General features: G+C 34.9%; 1 protein-coding gene across 19 annotated transcripts in view; it reads left to right on the top strand.

Moving 5' to 3' along the window:
• Nucleotides 1-12,666, top strand: part of AUH (AU RNA binding methylglutaconyl-CoA hydratase) — a 149,971-nt gene that overhangs the window by 29,285 nt on the left and 108,020 nt on the right. For 11 of the 19 annotated variants that reach the window (XR_001598923.2, XM_016160486.2, XM_016160479.2 and 8 more), the window contains one exon: nt 1,460-1,545. The exons of the other annotated variants lie outside the window; for them this stretch is intronic. Coding sequence is in view for 10 of the 11 variants with exons in the window: in XM_016160486.2 (XP_016015972.2) it covers nt 1,460-1,545 (86 nt within the window). In the remaining variant the exon portion in view is untranslated. The remainder of the gene's footprint in view (nt 1-1,459; nt 1,546-12,666) is intronic. 19 annotated transcript variants of the gene reach the window in all.

The raw sequence follows: 12,666 nt of genomic DNA, 5'->3' as shown, positions 1-12,666 counted from the left end.
TAAGTTTCTTCCATGTCTTTTCATGCTTGGATAGCTCATTTCTTTTTATTGCTGAATAATAATTTCACTGTATAGATGTATCACAGTTTGTTTATTCATTGATCTGCCAAAGGACATCATGGTTGCTTCCAAGTATTAACAGTTATGAATAAAGCTGCTATAAATATCTGTGTGCAGATTTTTGAGTGGTCATAAGTCTTCCACTCCTTTGGATAAATAGCAAGGAACATGATTGTGGGATCATGTGGTAAGAATATATTTAGTTTTATAAAAATCCACCAAACTCTTTTCCAAAAAGACTGTACCAGTTTTTATTCCCACCAGCAATGAAAGAGAGTTTCTGTTGCTCTGAATCTTTGCCAGCATTTGGTGGTGTCAGTATTCCAGACTTTGGCCATTCTAATAGGTGTGTAGTAATATCTCATTGTGTTTTAATTTGCATTTCCCTGATGACATATGATGTGGAGCATTTTTTCATATGCTTATTTGCCATCTATATATCTTCTTTGATGAAGTGTGTGTTAAGATCTTTGGCCCAGTTTTTAATTGAGTTGCTTGTTTTCTTATTGTTGAGTTTTAAGAGTTCCTGTATATGTTAGATTATACTCCTTTAGCACAGGGGTCCCAATCCCGGGAAGCAGACTGGTATCAGTCCGTGGCCTGTTAGGAACCCAGCCGCATAGCAGAAGGTGAGTGGCTGGCGAGCAAGCGAAACTTCTGTATATGCAGCCATTCCCCAGTGCTAGCATCACTGCGTCAGCTCTACCTCAGATCACTGGGGATTAGATTCCCATAGGAGCAGAGGTCCCTGGTGCCAAAAATGTTGGGAACCCCTACTTTAGCAGGTGTGTCTTTTCCTAGTCTGTGGCTTGTCTTTTCATTTTCTTCACTTATCTTTTGCAGGGCAGAAGTTTTTCATTTTAAGAAAGTCCAGTATATCCATTATTTCTTTCACAGGTTATGCCTTTGATTTTGTGTCTATAGATCAAATTGGGAAGAACTGACATCTTGACAATATTGAGTCTTCCTATCTATGAATGTGGGATATCTCTCCACTTCTTTAGCTGTTTGATTTTGTTCATCAGTTTTGTGGTTTTCCTCATATAGATGTTATACATATTTTGTTAAATTTTTGCCTGAGTATTTCATTTTTGGGGTGCTTATGTAAGTAGAATTATTTTCAATTTCAAATTCCACTTGTTCATTGCTAGTGTATAGAAAAGTGATTGAGTTTTATATATTAAACCTGTATTCTGCAACCTTGGTATAATCACTTACTAGTTTCAGGAATATTTTTGTCAGTTCTTTTGGATTGTCTACATAGTAGATGATCGTGTCATCTGTGATCAATGATAGTTTTATGTCTTCCTTCCAGTCTCTATGCCCTTCTATTTTCTTTACTTGCATTATTGGATTAATGCAGGCATACCTTGTTTTATTGTGTTTTGCTTTATTGCAGTTCACAGATAATGTGTTTTTATCACCATCGAGGCAAGACCCTCTACTGGCAAAAAGATTGTGACTCAACTGAAGTCCCCGATGATGGTTAGCATTTTTTAGCAATAAAGTATTTTTAAATTAAGGCATGTACATTGTTGTTTTTAGACATAATGCTGTTACATACTTAACAGACTGCAGTATAGTATAAACAGAACTTTTCTATGTTTACATATAAAAAAATTCATGTGACTCACTTTATTATATTTGCTTTGTTTCCATGGTCTGGAACTGAACCTGCAGTATCTCCAAGGTATGCCTGTAAGGACTTCCAGTACAACAGTGAAAAGGGGTTGTGAGAGGGAGGGGGCATTCTTGTCTTTTACCTGATCATAGTGGGAAAACTTCCAAGTTTCTCACCATTATTATGATGTTAGCTATAGGCATTTTATAGATACTCTTTATCAAGTTGAGGAAGTTCCCCTCTTTCTAATTTATTTAGGGTGTATATTATGAATGGGTATTTGTCAATATTTTTCTGCATCTACTGAGATGACCATATAATATATTTTTTTTTAGCTTGCTGTTGTGGTGGATTATTTTAATTGATTTTTGAATGCTAAATTGCCTTATACATCTGGAATAAATCCCATTTAGTCGTGGTGTATAATTTTTTACATATTGTTGGATTGGATTTGCTAATATTTTATTGAGGATCTTTGCATCTATGTTCATCAGAGAGATTGGCTTGTAGTTTTCTAGTGATGTCTTCGGTTTTGGTATTAAGGAATTGCTAGCCTCATACAGTGAATTTGGATATAGTCACTCTGCTTCTGCCCTCTGAAAGAAATTGTAGAGAATTGGAATAATTTCTTCCTAAAATGTTTGGCAGAATTTACCAGTGGACCCATGTAAGCCTGGCGCTTTCTGTTTTTGAAGGTTGATTATTGATTGGATTTCTTTAATAGACATAGGTATTTTTACATTGTCTGTTTTTTTCTTGTGTGAATTTGGACAGTTTACATCTTTCAAGGAATTGGCCCCTTCATATAGGTTGTTAAATTCGTGGGCATAGAGTTGTTCATAGTATTCCTTTATTATACTTCTAATGTTCATGGAATCTGTAGTGAGGTACTCTCTTCCATTTCTAATACTTTTTTGTGTCCTCTTAGTTTTTTCTTAGCATGGATAGAGGCTTATCTATTTTATTGATTTTAGAGAACCAGCTTTTTTTGTTGTTAATTTTCTCTGCTGATTTCTTGTTTTCAATTTCATTAATTTCTCCTTTATTTCTTCTGCTCTCTTTGGACTTTATTTGTTTTCGAGTTAGGCGGAAACCTGGATTTGGATTTTAGATATTTTTTTTCTTTTATGATATGTGCATTCGATGGTGTAAATTTTCCTTTAAGCAGTGTTTTTTCCTGTATGCTACAAATATGGATAAGTAAGATACTTTTTTTCTCTTTGGCTTCCTTCAGAATTTTTTCTTTATCTTTGATTATTTGTAGTTTGAAAATGATGTGCCTAGGGTTTTTTTTTTTTTGGTATTGGTATTCTTGGTGTTCTCTGGTTGGTGTTCTTTGAGCTTACTGGATCTGTGGTTTGGTGTCTGACATTAATTGGGGGAAATTATGTCATTGCTTCAAATATTTCTTCTGTTCATTCTTTTAGTATTCCTATTTTGCGCATACTATACCTTTTGTAGTTTTCCCTTGGTCCTTAGGCATTTCTTTTTTTCAGTCTTTGTTCCTTTTGCTTTTGGGAAGTTTTAGAAGTTTCTGTTGTGGTAGTCTTAAGATTCTTTCCTCAGATCTTTCCTGTCTACTAAGAAGCTCATCGAAGGCCTTGTTCATTTGTTATAATGTTTTTGATCTCTAACATTTCTTTTTGGTTCTTTCTTAGCGTATCCGTCTCTCTGCTTGCATTGCCTGTCCTTACATTCTGTCTGCTTTACCCAGTAGAGCCCTTAGCATATTAATCATTTCAGCATCTCTGCTACATGTTTCTGTTGCTTAGTCTGATGCTTGATCTATCTCTTCAAATGGTGTTTCTGTGTTTTGGAATGCCTCATAATATTTTCTTGATGGCCAGATGTGATAATACTGGGTCAAAGACCTGCCGTAAATAGGGCTTTAGTAATGTGAAGGTATGATGTGGTGGGAAGGGGAATGTTCTATAGTCCTATGATTAGATCTCAGGCTTACAGGTGCCTATGCTTCTGAATTCTGAACTGTGAACTTCACAAGTGCTTCTCAGTTTTTTTCTTTCCCTTTACGTGAGACTGGATGACTGAGTAGGCCGGATTTGGGTATCTTCCTTTCCCCAGTTTAGTTAGGCTCTGATAATACCCCAACCAGGTTAGGCTTTGGTTAACTAGTTTTCCCTGAAGGCAGGTCTTGTTAAGAACTGAGTGCTCTGGTATTTCAAAATAGTTCGTTTCCCCCTACCCCAGCCAGAAGCGGGAGGGATTTTTCTCCATTATTTACTTTGAGAAGCTGAATAGGCTCCTATAGGTAAATCTCACGAAATTGTTGGATCCCCCTTGAATTTTTAACCCTCAGAATTGTTTCTCCTGGGTCTCCAGCCATCATTGATTATATATTAGGTTTTTTCTCCCCCATGACCGGTTCCCTCCCACTGTTCCTATGTCTCTGCTCTGGTATGTTCTGAATCTCAGAATCTGCCTGTCTCTTCTGTCTTGGGGGCAGCAGTTTGCCCTGTGCCCTCACCTCTCTTTCAGATCCTAGAAGAGTTTTTGATTCAGTTTGTTCAGCAGCTTTTTACTTGTTGTGAGGACAGATTGGTGACTTCTAAGCTCCTTACATGTGGAACCATAAACTGTCCCTATAACTTTTCATGGACAGAAATTTTATATTTCTTTGGAGTAAGAGGTGATTTCGGATTCTGAATGAACACTAAGCTAAAAGTACTTAAGACTTAGTGTCATTTAAGTTCTAGAAGCTGGGAGAGTAGTCATAACAAGAAGGTTATGTTTCTGAACTTATACTTGGTTCTCTCTCACTTGTAACCTTGGCCAGAAATCTCCTATAATTGAGACCGACTCTTATGCTCCTACCAAACAAGATCCCATCCCTTGAGAACAGATGTAGGCTGAAGCAGGGTCAGTTTGTTATTTGTAATATAGGCTCTAGTGGATGATAAGCCTCAGTTAGGATGCTTTTAAGCCTTGTGGTACAGAAAAATTGATCACAAATTGACTTAAACTATCAGGCTGTTAGGATTGCTCTAATCCAGTGATTGTGGGTTTTTCTGAAATTCCTTTGGCTTTATTCTCTTTTATATGCCATCTTCATCCTCAGCTTGGTAGCCTGAAGTTTCAGTAGTTCTGGTGTTTCATCCATCTATGACCATGCTGAAAGTAGGAGAAAAGAACACTTCCCAAATCCAAACTGGAACCTTCAGATTGGTCTTGATTTGACTGCTCAGGGCCTATGGGTGATTAGACCAGCCAGGTCTCACTCTTCTGCGTGGGAGTGGATTAACTTCTTTCAAAGTACTTGGAATTTGGGGAGTGGGATAGAGGGCAGGGGCCAGGACAAAAATAAGGCAACCATTAAGAAATGGAGGAGGGCAATAGATGGTTAGTAGATGACCAATTTCATTTATTTTAAAAATACCTACTATAATAACTGTCTTCTTTAGGGCTGAATTGTAAAAGAAAACAAAAAAAACACACACACATGGATTTCTTTCCCTCCCCCCTCCCTCCTCTCCCCACCCCTCCCCTCCCCTTCCTCTCCACTCCCCTTCCCTTCCTCTCCCCAACCCTTCCCTTCCTCTCCCCTCCCCTTTCCTCCCATGACCAGACCTTCATAGGTTTATTTTTCACATGCCTGGTACTGTTCTAGAATCTGGGAATACTGCAGTAAATAAGACAGAAATCACCTGCTCTTGTGGAGCCTCCGTAGGCAGGCGTGGGTGAGGTGGGAGTGGTGCTGAGAAAGCAAATAATGTAAATGTGTACTGTGTCATATGAGTGCTCTGAATGCAAATAAAACTGGGTAAGAGGCATAAGGAGTTCTTAGCTGACTGGGACAGTTGCTGTTCTATATATGGTAAAGAAGGAAGTCCTCTCTGAGAAAGAGATAAAAGAGAGTCTTGAAAGAAGTGAGTGAGTGAGCCTTGGGGTTACCTGGGGAAAAATATTTCAGGCAGAGGTAAGCCAAGTACAGAGCCTAGAGGAGGCAACATCATACTTTGCAAGATAATGGAAGAACAGGAAGGTTATTGTCCCTGGAGCAGAGTAGACAAGAAGAAAGGTACTAGGAGGTGATGGCACGGAAGTAGTAGGAATCAAAATCACATAGAATTTTGGTCTTTACTCTGAGTCAGATGAGAATTGAGGGTGTTTCAAGCTAAGGAATGACCTAATATGTTCCAGAACATCTGTCTTTGATCCTCTACAGTTAAGATCATACTTGGACCAATGTAGTAGTGGTAGAGATGGTAAAAAATTGTTGGAGTCTACAAACATTGTACTTTGAAGGTGGAGAAAACAGGATTTATTGAAGAAAAGGAGGGTATGAGGAAGAAGAGTCAAGGTTTACTCTGTGTCGAGCTGAACATTGGAAGGATGGAATTACATTTAACTGAGGAGTAGAAGAATGCAGGAAGAATGTGTTCTGGGGGAGGAAATTTAATAATTGGTTTACTGAGTTTAGGATGCATATTAGACGTACAACCAGACATGCCTAGTAGGCAGCTGAGTTTAGGAGTGTGCAGTTCAGGGTAAAAATCTGGACCATCATTGGTATACAGGTAGTACTTAAACTTCTGAGTAAGTAAAATAAAAACAGTCAATCCAGAAGATAGTTAAAAAGCAGGGAGGGTCAATGTAAGTGTACTAAATTCTTAGAAGACAAATAATAGCTGGGTTAAAAGAAGTTGTTGCTTTTAAGAAACACCTAAAACATAAGGACATAGGCTGAAAGTCAAAGGGTAGAAAAAGATATGCCAGTCTAATACCAAAAGCTAGTATAACTATGTTGATATCAAATAAAATAGACTTTCGAACAAATTTTTATTAGGGATAGTAATTACTAGAGGTAAAGAGAGTCACTGGGTAATAGTGAAAGGATCAGTTCCCCAGGTAGGTATAAGAATTCTCAACTTTTACGTTGTTAAAAACAGCCTCAAAATATATAGTACAGAAATTGATATCGCTTATAAGAAAAAATGGACAAATCCATCATCATAATGGGAATTTTTACCACCTTTCTCAGTAAGTAATAGATTAAACAGGATAAAAGTAATAGATTAAACAGGATAAAAGTAATAGATTAAACAGGATAGAAGATTTGAATAAGTCAGTTAACAAGCTTCACCTTTACATTATCAGAGTCCCTTAGACCCAAATTTAGTTTTTGAATTTCTTTTTTGAACAATTCTATTTGTATGAATTGATGTTTTGTGACTTTCATTCTTTCTTAGAGATCTTCTGAAGAACAGAAACTTTTCTTTAAAAAAGCTTAAAACTAATTATTTTTTTGCAGTTACTCTGTGGGTCTGTTGGACCTTTTTCTGAATCTAAGATGCTTTATGGGTTCCTATGTCACTATGTCTTTATATTGGTAATTTTGTCATCCTAAGAATGATTTTATCATTACTCATCAATTATTCTTAACTATGTTAAGAAACATTAAAATAAGAAAATAGAAGAATGATGGGATTACCTAGAAGGTGCAATAGTCAAATAATTTCTATTGGATTATCTTTGTTTTTTTATTTCATTGTCTTATGAATTGTATCATCTTTTAAGAAACTGTATATGAAGTCTGGAGGCACAATGTCTGTGATTTTTCTTTTACTTTTCATTGAACACAGTTGAGAATATAGAATTTTTCATTTTCTACCCTTAATGGCTAAGATTACAAAAGTTGATAGAAGAAGACATTTCATAGCTATTATAAGGATAAAATATTGCTAAAAGAGACAATAGGACTCCAAGCCCTAATCATGATGAAGTTGATCATAGGAGTGAAATCTTAGACTGAATAATCAGATGGTAGTATCTTAGATGAATTTCCTCACACTCAAGAATTGATGAGTGAATAATATATTTCTGTGGTTTGTATAAAGAAAATTTGGAATTTGTATCCAGTTAGTCATTTAGTAGGGAGAATTTTATCATGCAGTATTTTGTGACAAGAACTTGGACCATCCCATTTTGCTGAAAGGATGAGTGACAGTACTCTTGCATTTCATATAAAGGTTGTGGATGTACATGTACTTGATGTAGCTTCTAAGTGAAGAGTGTTGAAGGCAGATATTTATATAAAGGTGATAGGAAGGGAATAGGTGACAAGTGAAAACAAATAATTGGCTTGATCATTTTGACTGGTGTTTTTAACTTTAAAAATGAAAATAGTGTACAATCTGGGAACAAAGAATTTGACTATCCTCTTCTCAATGAAATTACAAGCCATCAAAATTTTCAAAAGAACTGAATTTCTACAATGCAAATATAAGAACCAGAAGTGACGATTCTCTATTAGAGATATAGTTGAAATCTAGAAATCAGTTTTTATAAAGCTACATGTTACATGTCAGTTGAACAGTTTTATTCAAATGATATAGCTCTTTCGCATGTGTGTTTGTGTGTATGTGAGTGGTATGTGTATATATGTGAATATACATAGATGTATTTATGTATTTGTAAGTGTGTATGTATTTATGCGCATACCAAGAAAAATAAAAATATGGATTTTCTGTGTTTACATTTTGACTAAAATTTCTAATGCATTTGCTTTTTCACTGTCTTTTTTTTTTTCCTGTAAGTTATTTATAAAATGACCTAAGTATAAAATTCAAAGGGTCTTTTGGCCCCAGCTGATAAAAAGTGTTGATTATTTTTCCTGATTTGCTGAGGGTTGATGTAATATACATGTGTAGATCATTGCCCTCAGCAGTTGATGGCTATGCATTACTTTTAAGCACACGTGGAATATCTATGAAAATTAACCATCTGCTTGACTTTAAAACCTGTACAGATTTCAATGGCTGTGTTCTCTGACTACAGGCAGTTAAGATGTCATTTACAATAAGGTAATTAGAAAAAGTCCCTTACTCTGGGAAATTTAAAATAACATCTAAATAACTTACAGCTCAACAAAGGAATTTTAATGGAAATTAGAACATATTTAGAATTCTAACAAAATACTTTAAAAGTTGTGTAATATAGTTCAGATGGTTTTTTAGGAAAAAGTAAAGACTCAATAAACTAAGAATCCAACTTAAGAAATGATAAACACCAATAGGATAGAAGAAAAGAAATGAAGATGAGCATAAACTTCTTATATGGAAAACACACAGGAAGTAGTGAGGATAATAAAGCCCAAAGCTGGTTCTTTGAAAAGTCAGAGATAGTCCGATCTTCTGGAGAGGTTAGTCCGGGGTGAGAGAACAAATAAATAATATTCGTATTGGAAAAGGAAGTTATAGCTATAAATTCCACAGAGATTAAACTTGTAAGATAATATTAAGACTAACTGATGCAAAAAATTTGAAATTTTATGTAGGATAGATAAATAATTGGAAAATAAAGCTTAACCAGAACTGATTTAAGAAGTAGAAAACTTGACTAATCCAGAACAGTGACAACACCTGGCCATAGTGGCTGCAGAGGAACGTTCTTTCCAAACATTCATGGAATGGATAATTCCAATCTTATATACATTCTTTGAGAAAATAAGAAAAAAAAGTTCTTTCCCAGCTGCTTTTTGTGAGGCCAGGATAACCTTGATACAGCCACCATGCAAGAGCGGTGCAGGAAAGGGAAACAACAGATTGGTCTCCGGTTTTAGGTTGACACCTCCGCAGGTCACAGGGAGCAGCGGCATCTCCACAGTGATGCTTAGAGATTAAGATGTAGATTGAGCTGCCTGGAAATCCTTGATTATCTTGACCTGATGTTTGGGTTGAATGGAGAAAAATAAAAAGCCTGTTTGGAGTTGGGTGCAAAGAAGTCCAGGGTGTGTGGATGATGGCACATGTATATTATTTGGAAAGATTCAGAAATGATGACTTTGATTAAAGCACAATGATGCTCTACAAATTTGTGAAACATTTCGTCTTTTACTACTGAGAATGCCACTTAAAGCTACCATTTCTCATTCAATTAGATGGTCATAACTTACTAAGTGTGATAATACTGGGTCCTGGTGATAATGTGGAGTGGTGCACTGATGGCAATGTATGGGGGTAGAAACACTTTTGAAAACAATTTGGTAATAACTTTTAAAGATTGTCGTTTGCATTTCGTATGACCCAGGACTACACAGTCCAAGGAAAATGACTTAAAGCAATGATCCTCCAGACTGAGGCTGGACTATTTTGAGGCATTCAGGTTGTACAGATAATTTTAAAGGGATCTAGCTAATACACAACATATGTAGTCCTTTATAAAACTTTTCATGCTGATCTCTTCATCGTCTTTATCATCTTCCTTTTCATAGTTGCCCTTTCATTTTACAATAGTCGGTCCTGATCTTACTTCGAAGGGGAATAAAGCTTCTGAATTGCCAAAAAAAGGGCTCTTTTAAAATACTAATGTTGAGAATTTCAACTGGGATCTTGTTCTTAATCTGGTAGTTTCTGGTTCTTTGCATTTAGCATAATTTAAAGACAACAACATAGAATTGTTATGGAATTCTTAAATGCTTATTGACTATTATGTGATTTTTGGGAGGCATTGGCTTTAAAGGAGTTAAAAGAATTAATTGAGTGACATTGATGAACTAAAACTCCTTTGTTTATGTGATAGTTTTCTCAGCATGAATAAAATTAATAATAAACTTCACCTCATTTTAGCAATAAATTATTTTCATGGTAGAGATGTAAAATAATAGAATGAGAGGAAATAATCCCATCTGTCTCACCTAGATACATTTCCAATAAAAATTTACTTTTAATATCTAACAGTTATCAGATTTGCAATATAGTTATGCTTCAATCAGTTGTGTGCTAATAATGCTTGTAATGAAAAGTCAGTCCAGAGGAAAACTTTTAAACTTAGTGCTTTATAGTTGTAGGAAATTTAATAAAAATAATTTATACGCATATTTTGTTGCAAAGAAATGACGGAATAATCAATAAAAGATTTTTAAGCATAAACACTGATACATCAGAGGGAAAGAAATATAGGAAAGTGGAATTGAAATACCAGTTCATAAAGGAAAGAAATGATGTAATATTTCTTATTGTAAAGCAAGGATTATATGTATGTTTTAAACATGGATGATTTAGAGATCATATCACTGTGGTATGTAGATTCCACTGGATACATTTACAGTGATACATGCATATAATTATATTTAAGATGTCAATGTTTACAGTGCACTGCAACCCTTGCAACTGTTTAAACTTAAATGATGAAAAATTTTAGATGTCAGTATAAAAATATTTAAGGGGGGACATTGTTTTTTAACATTCTTTTTAGCAACAGTAGGAACATAAGGTTGAAGACCATCTGCTTAAAGTATTAGACCTCAGGGGGATGATAAAATTCATTGGAGAGCATTGGAATTTGGGGGTCATTTTCGGTTGTCACAGTGATTGAAGGGTTTTCCTGTCATTTGGTTAATTAGGAGCCAAGGAAGCTAAACATCCTGTAGTGTACAACAAAGAATATTATTGTTTCCGATAACTTTTTTAAAGTCCCACTGGACTGGTCTACAGCAAATATAAATAAGTAGATAGAAATTTAATGCAAAATAATCCTAAAACGTATTTAAAATAGTTTATAAAAACAGGAGAGGGCCATTTTAGTGAGCAGTATTTAAATGGAATAAGTGAATTTACTTATTCTCATGATTTGTGAATTATTTTGGCTATTCATGTATAATTAAGTCATCTAATAATGGCAGCTTTATTTTTTTTCCCTTCTGATCCTTGTAATTTAAAAATATTTCTCATTACATGAATGAGTACTGTCTCTAGAAGTGATAAAGAACACTCATGTCTCTTTCTTGATCTCTGGGAGGAAGTTTTCTATAATTGACCATTAAAAGTGATGTTAGCTATAAGTGTTTTATAGTTATTCTTTATGAGATTAAAAAAAATTCTCTTTTTCTAGTTTGCTATGAATTTTTAATTAAGAATAAGTGTTGATTATGACACAAAAAGCAAGAATGATAAAGGAAAAAATTGATAAATTGGACTTTATTAAAATCAAAACTTAAAAAATCCAACAAGAAAGTGAAAAGATAAGCCACAGGCAGGGAGAAAATATTTGTCAACCATATTTCTGAGAAAGGACTTTTATTTAAGATACAACTCCTAAACTCAGTAAGAAGAAAAATTATCCAGTAAAAAAATAAGTAAAAGATTTGAATAGACATTTCTGCAAAGAAGCTGTGTGAATGGCTAATAAGCACCTGAAAAGATGCTTACCCTCATTAGTCACGAGGGAAGTGCAGATTTAAAACCATAATAGTACCACTTCCTCCCCAGTTAAATGGCTATAATCAAAAATACAGAATAATATTGGTGATTATGTAGGACAACAGAGACCCTTAGGTATTGCTGATAGGAATGTAAACTTGTGCAGCCACTGTGAAAAACAGGCAGTTTTCTTAAAAATGTAAGTTAAATAGGAATTTAAAATATAACCTAGCAATTCTACTTCTGCATGTCTATCTGAGGGACAGATGAAAACATTTATCTACACAAAGACTTGTATGCAAATACTCATAGGAGTATTTCTCGTAATACTACTTTCTACTTTCCAAATAGAAACAACCCAAATATCCATTGTCTTTACAATGGAATGCCATTTGGTAATAAAAAGAAAAAAGAAGTGCTGAATAATTCTTGTAATATGGATGAACCTGAAAGACACAGAAGACCACATGTAGTCATATGCTGCTTATTGACCGAACACGTTTTAAGAAATGCTACATTAGGTGATTTTGTCATGCGAACACCATAGACTGTACTTGCACAAACCTAGATGGTATAGCCTACTACTGTAATTGTATGTGCTATACTTTTATAGAATGGCAGTGCAGTAGGATTGTTTATATCACCATCACCATACATGACTAATGTGTTGTGTGCTAAGATGTCACTAGGCTATAGGAATATTTCAGCTTCGTTATAATCTTATGAGACCATCATATGGTTTATTGTTGAGCAAAACATCCTTATGTGGTGCATTACTATATTGTATGAGTTTATTTATATAAAAGTACAGAAAGGCAAAGTTCTAGG

Source organism: Rousettus aegyptiacus, unplaced genomic scaffold (assembly GCF_014176215.1).
Source record: "Rousettus aegyptiacus isolate mRouAeg1 unplaced genomic scaffold, mRouAeg1.p scaffold_m13_p_3, whole genome shotgun sequence".
Lineage (NCBI taxonomy): Eukaryota > Metazoa > Chordata > Mammalia > Chiroptera > Pteropodidae > Rousettus > Rousettus aegyptiacus.
The sequence above is the reverse complement of the archived record's forward strand: the minus strand, read 5'-3'. Positions and strand labels throughout refer to the sequence as shown.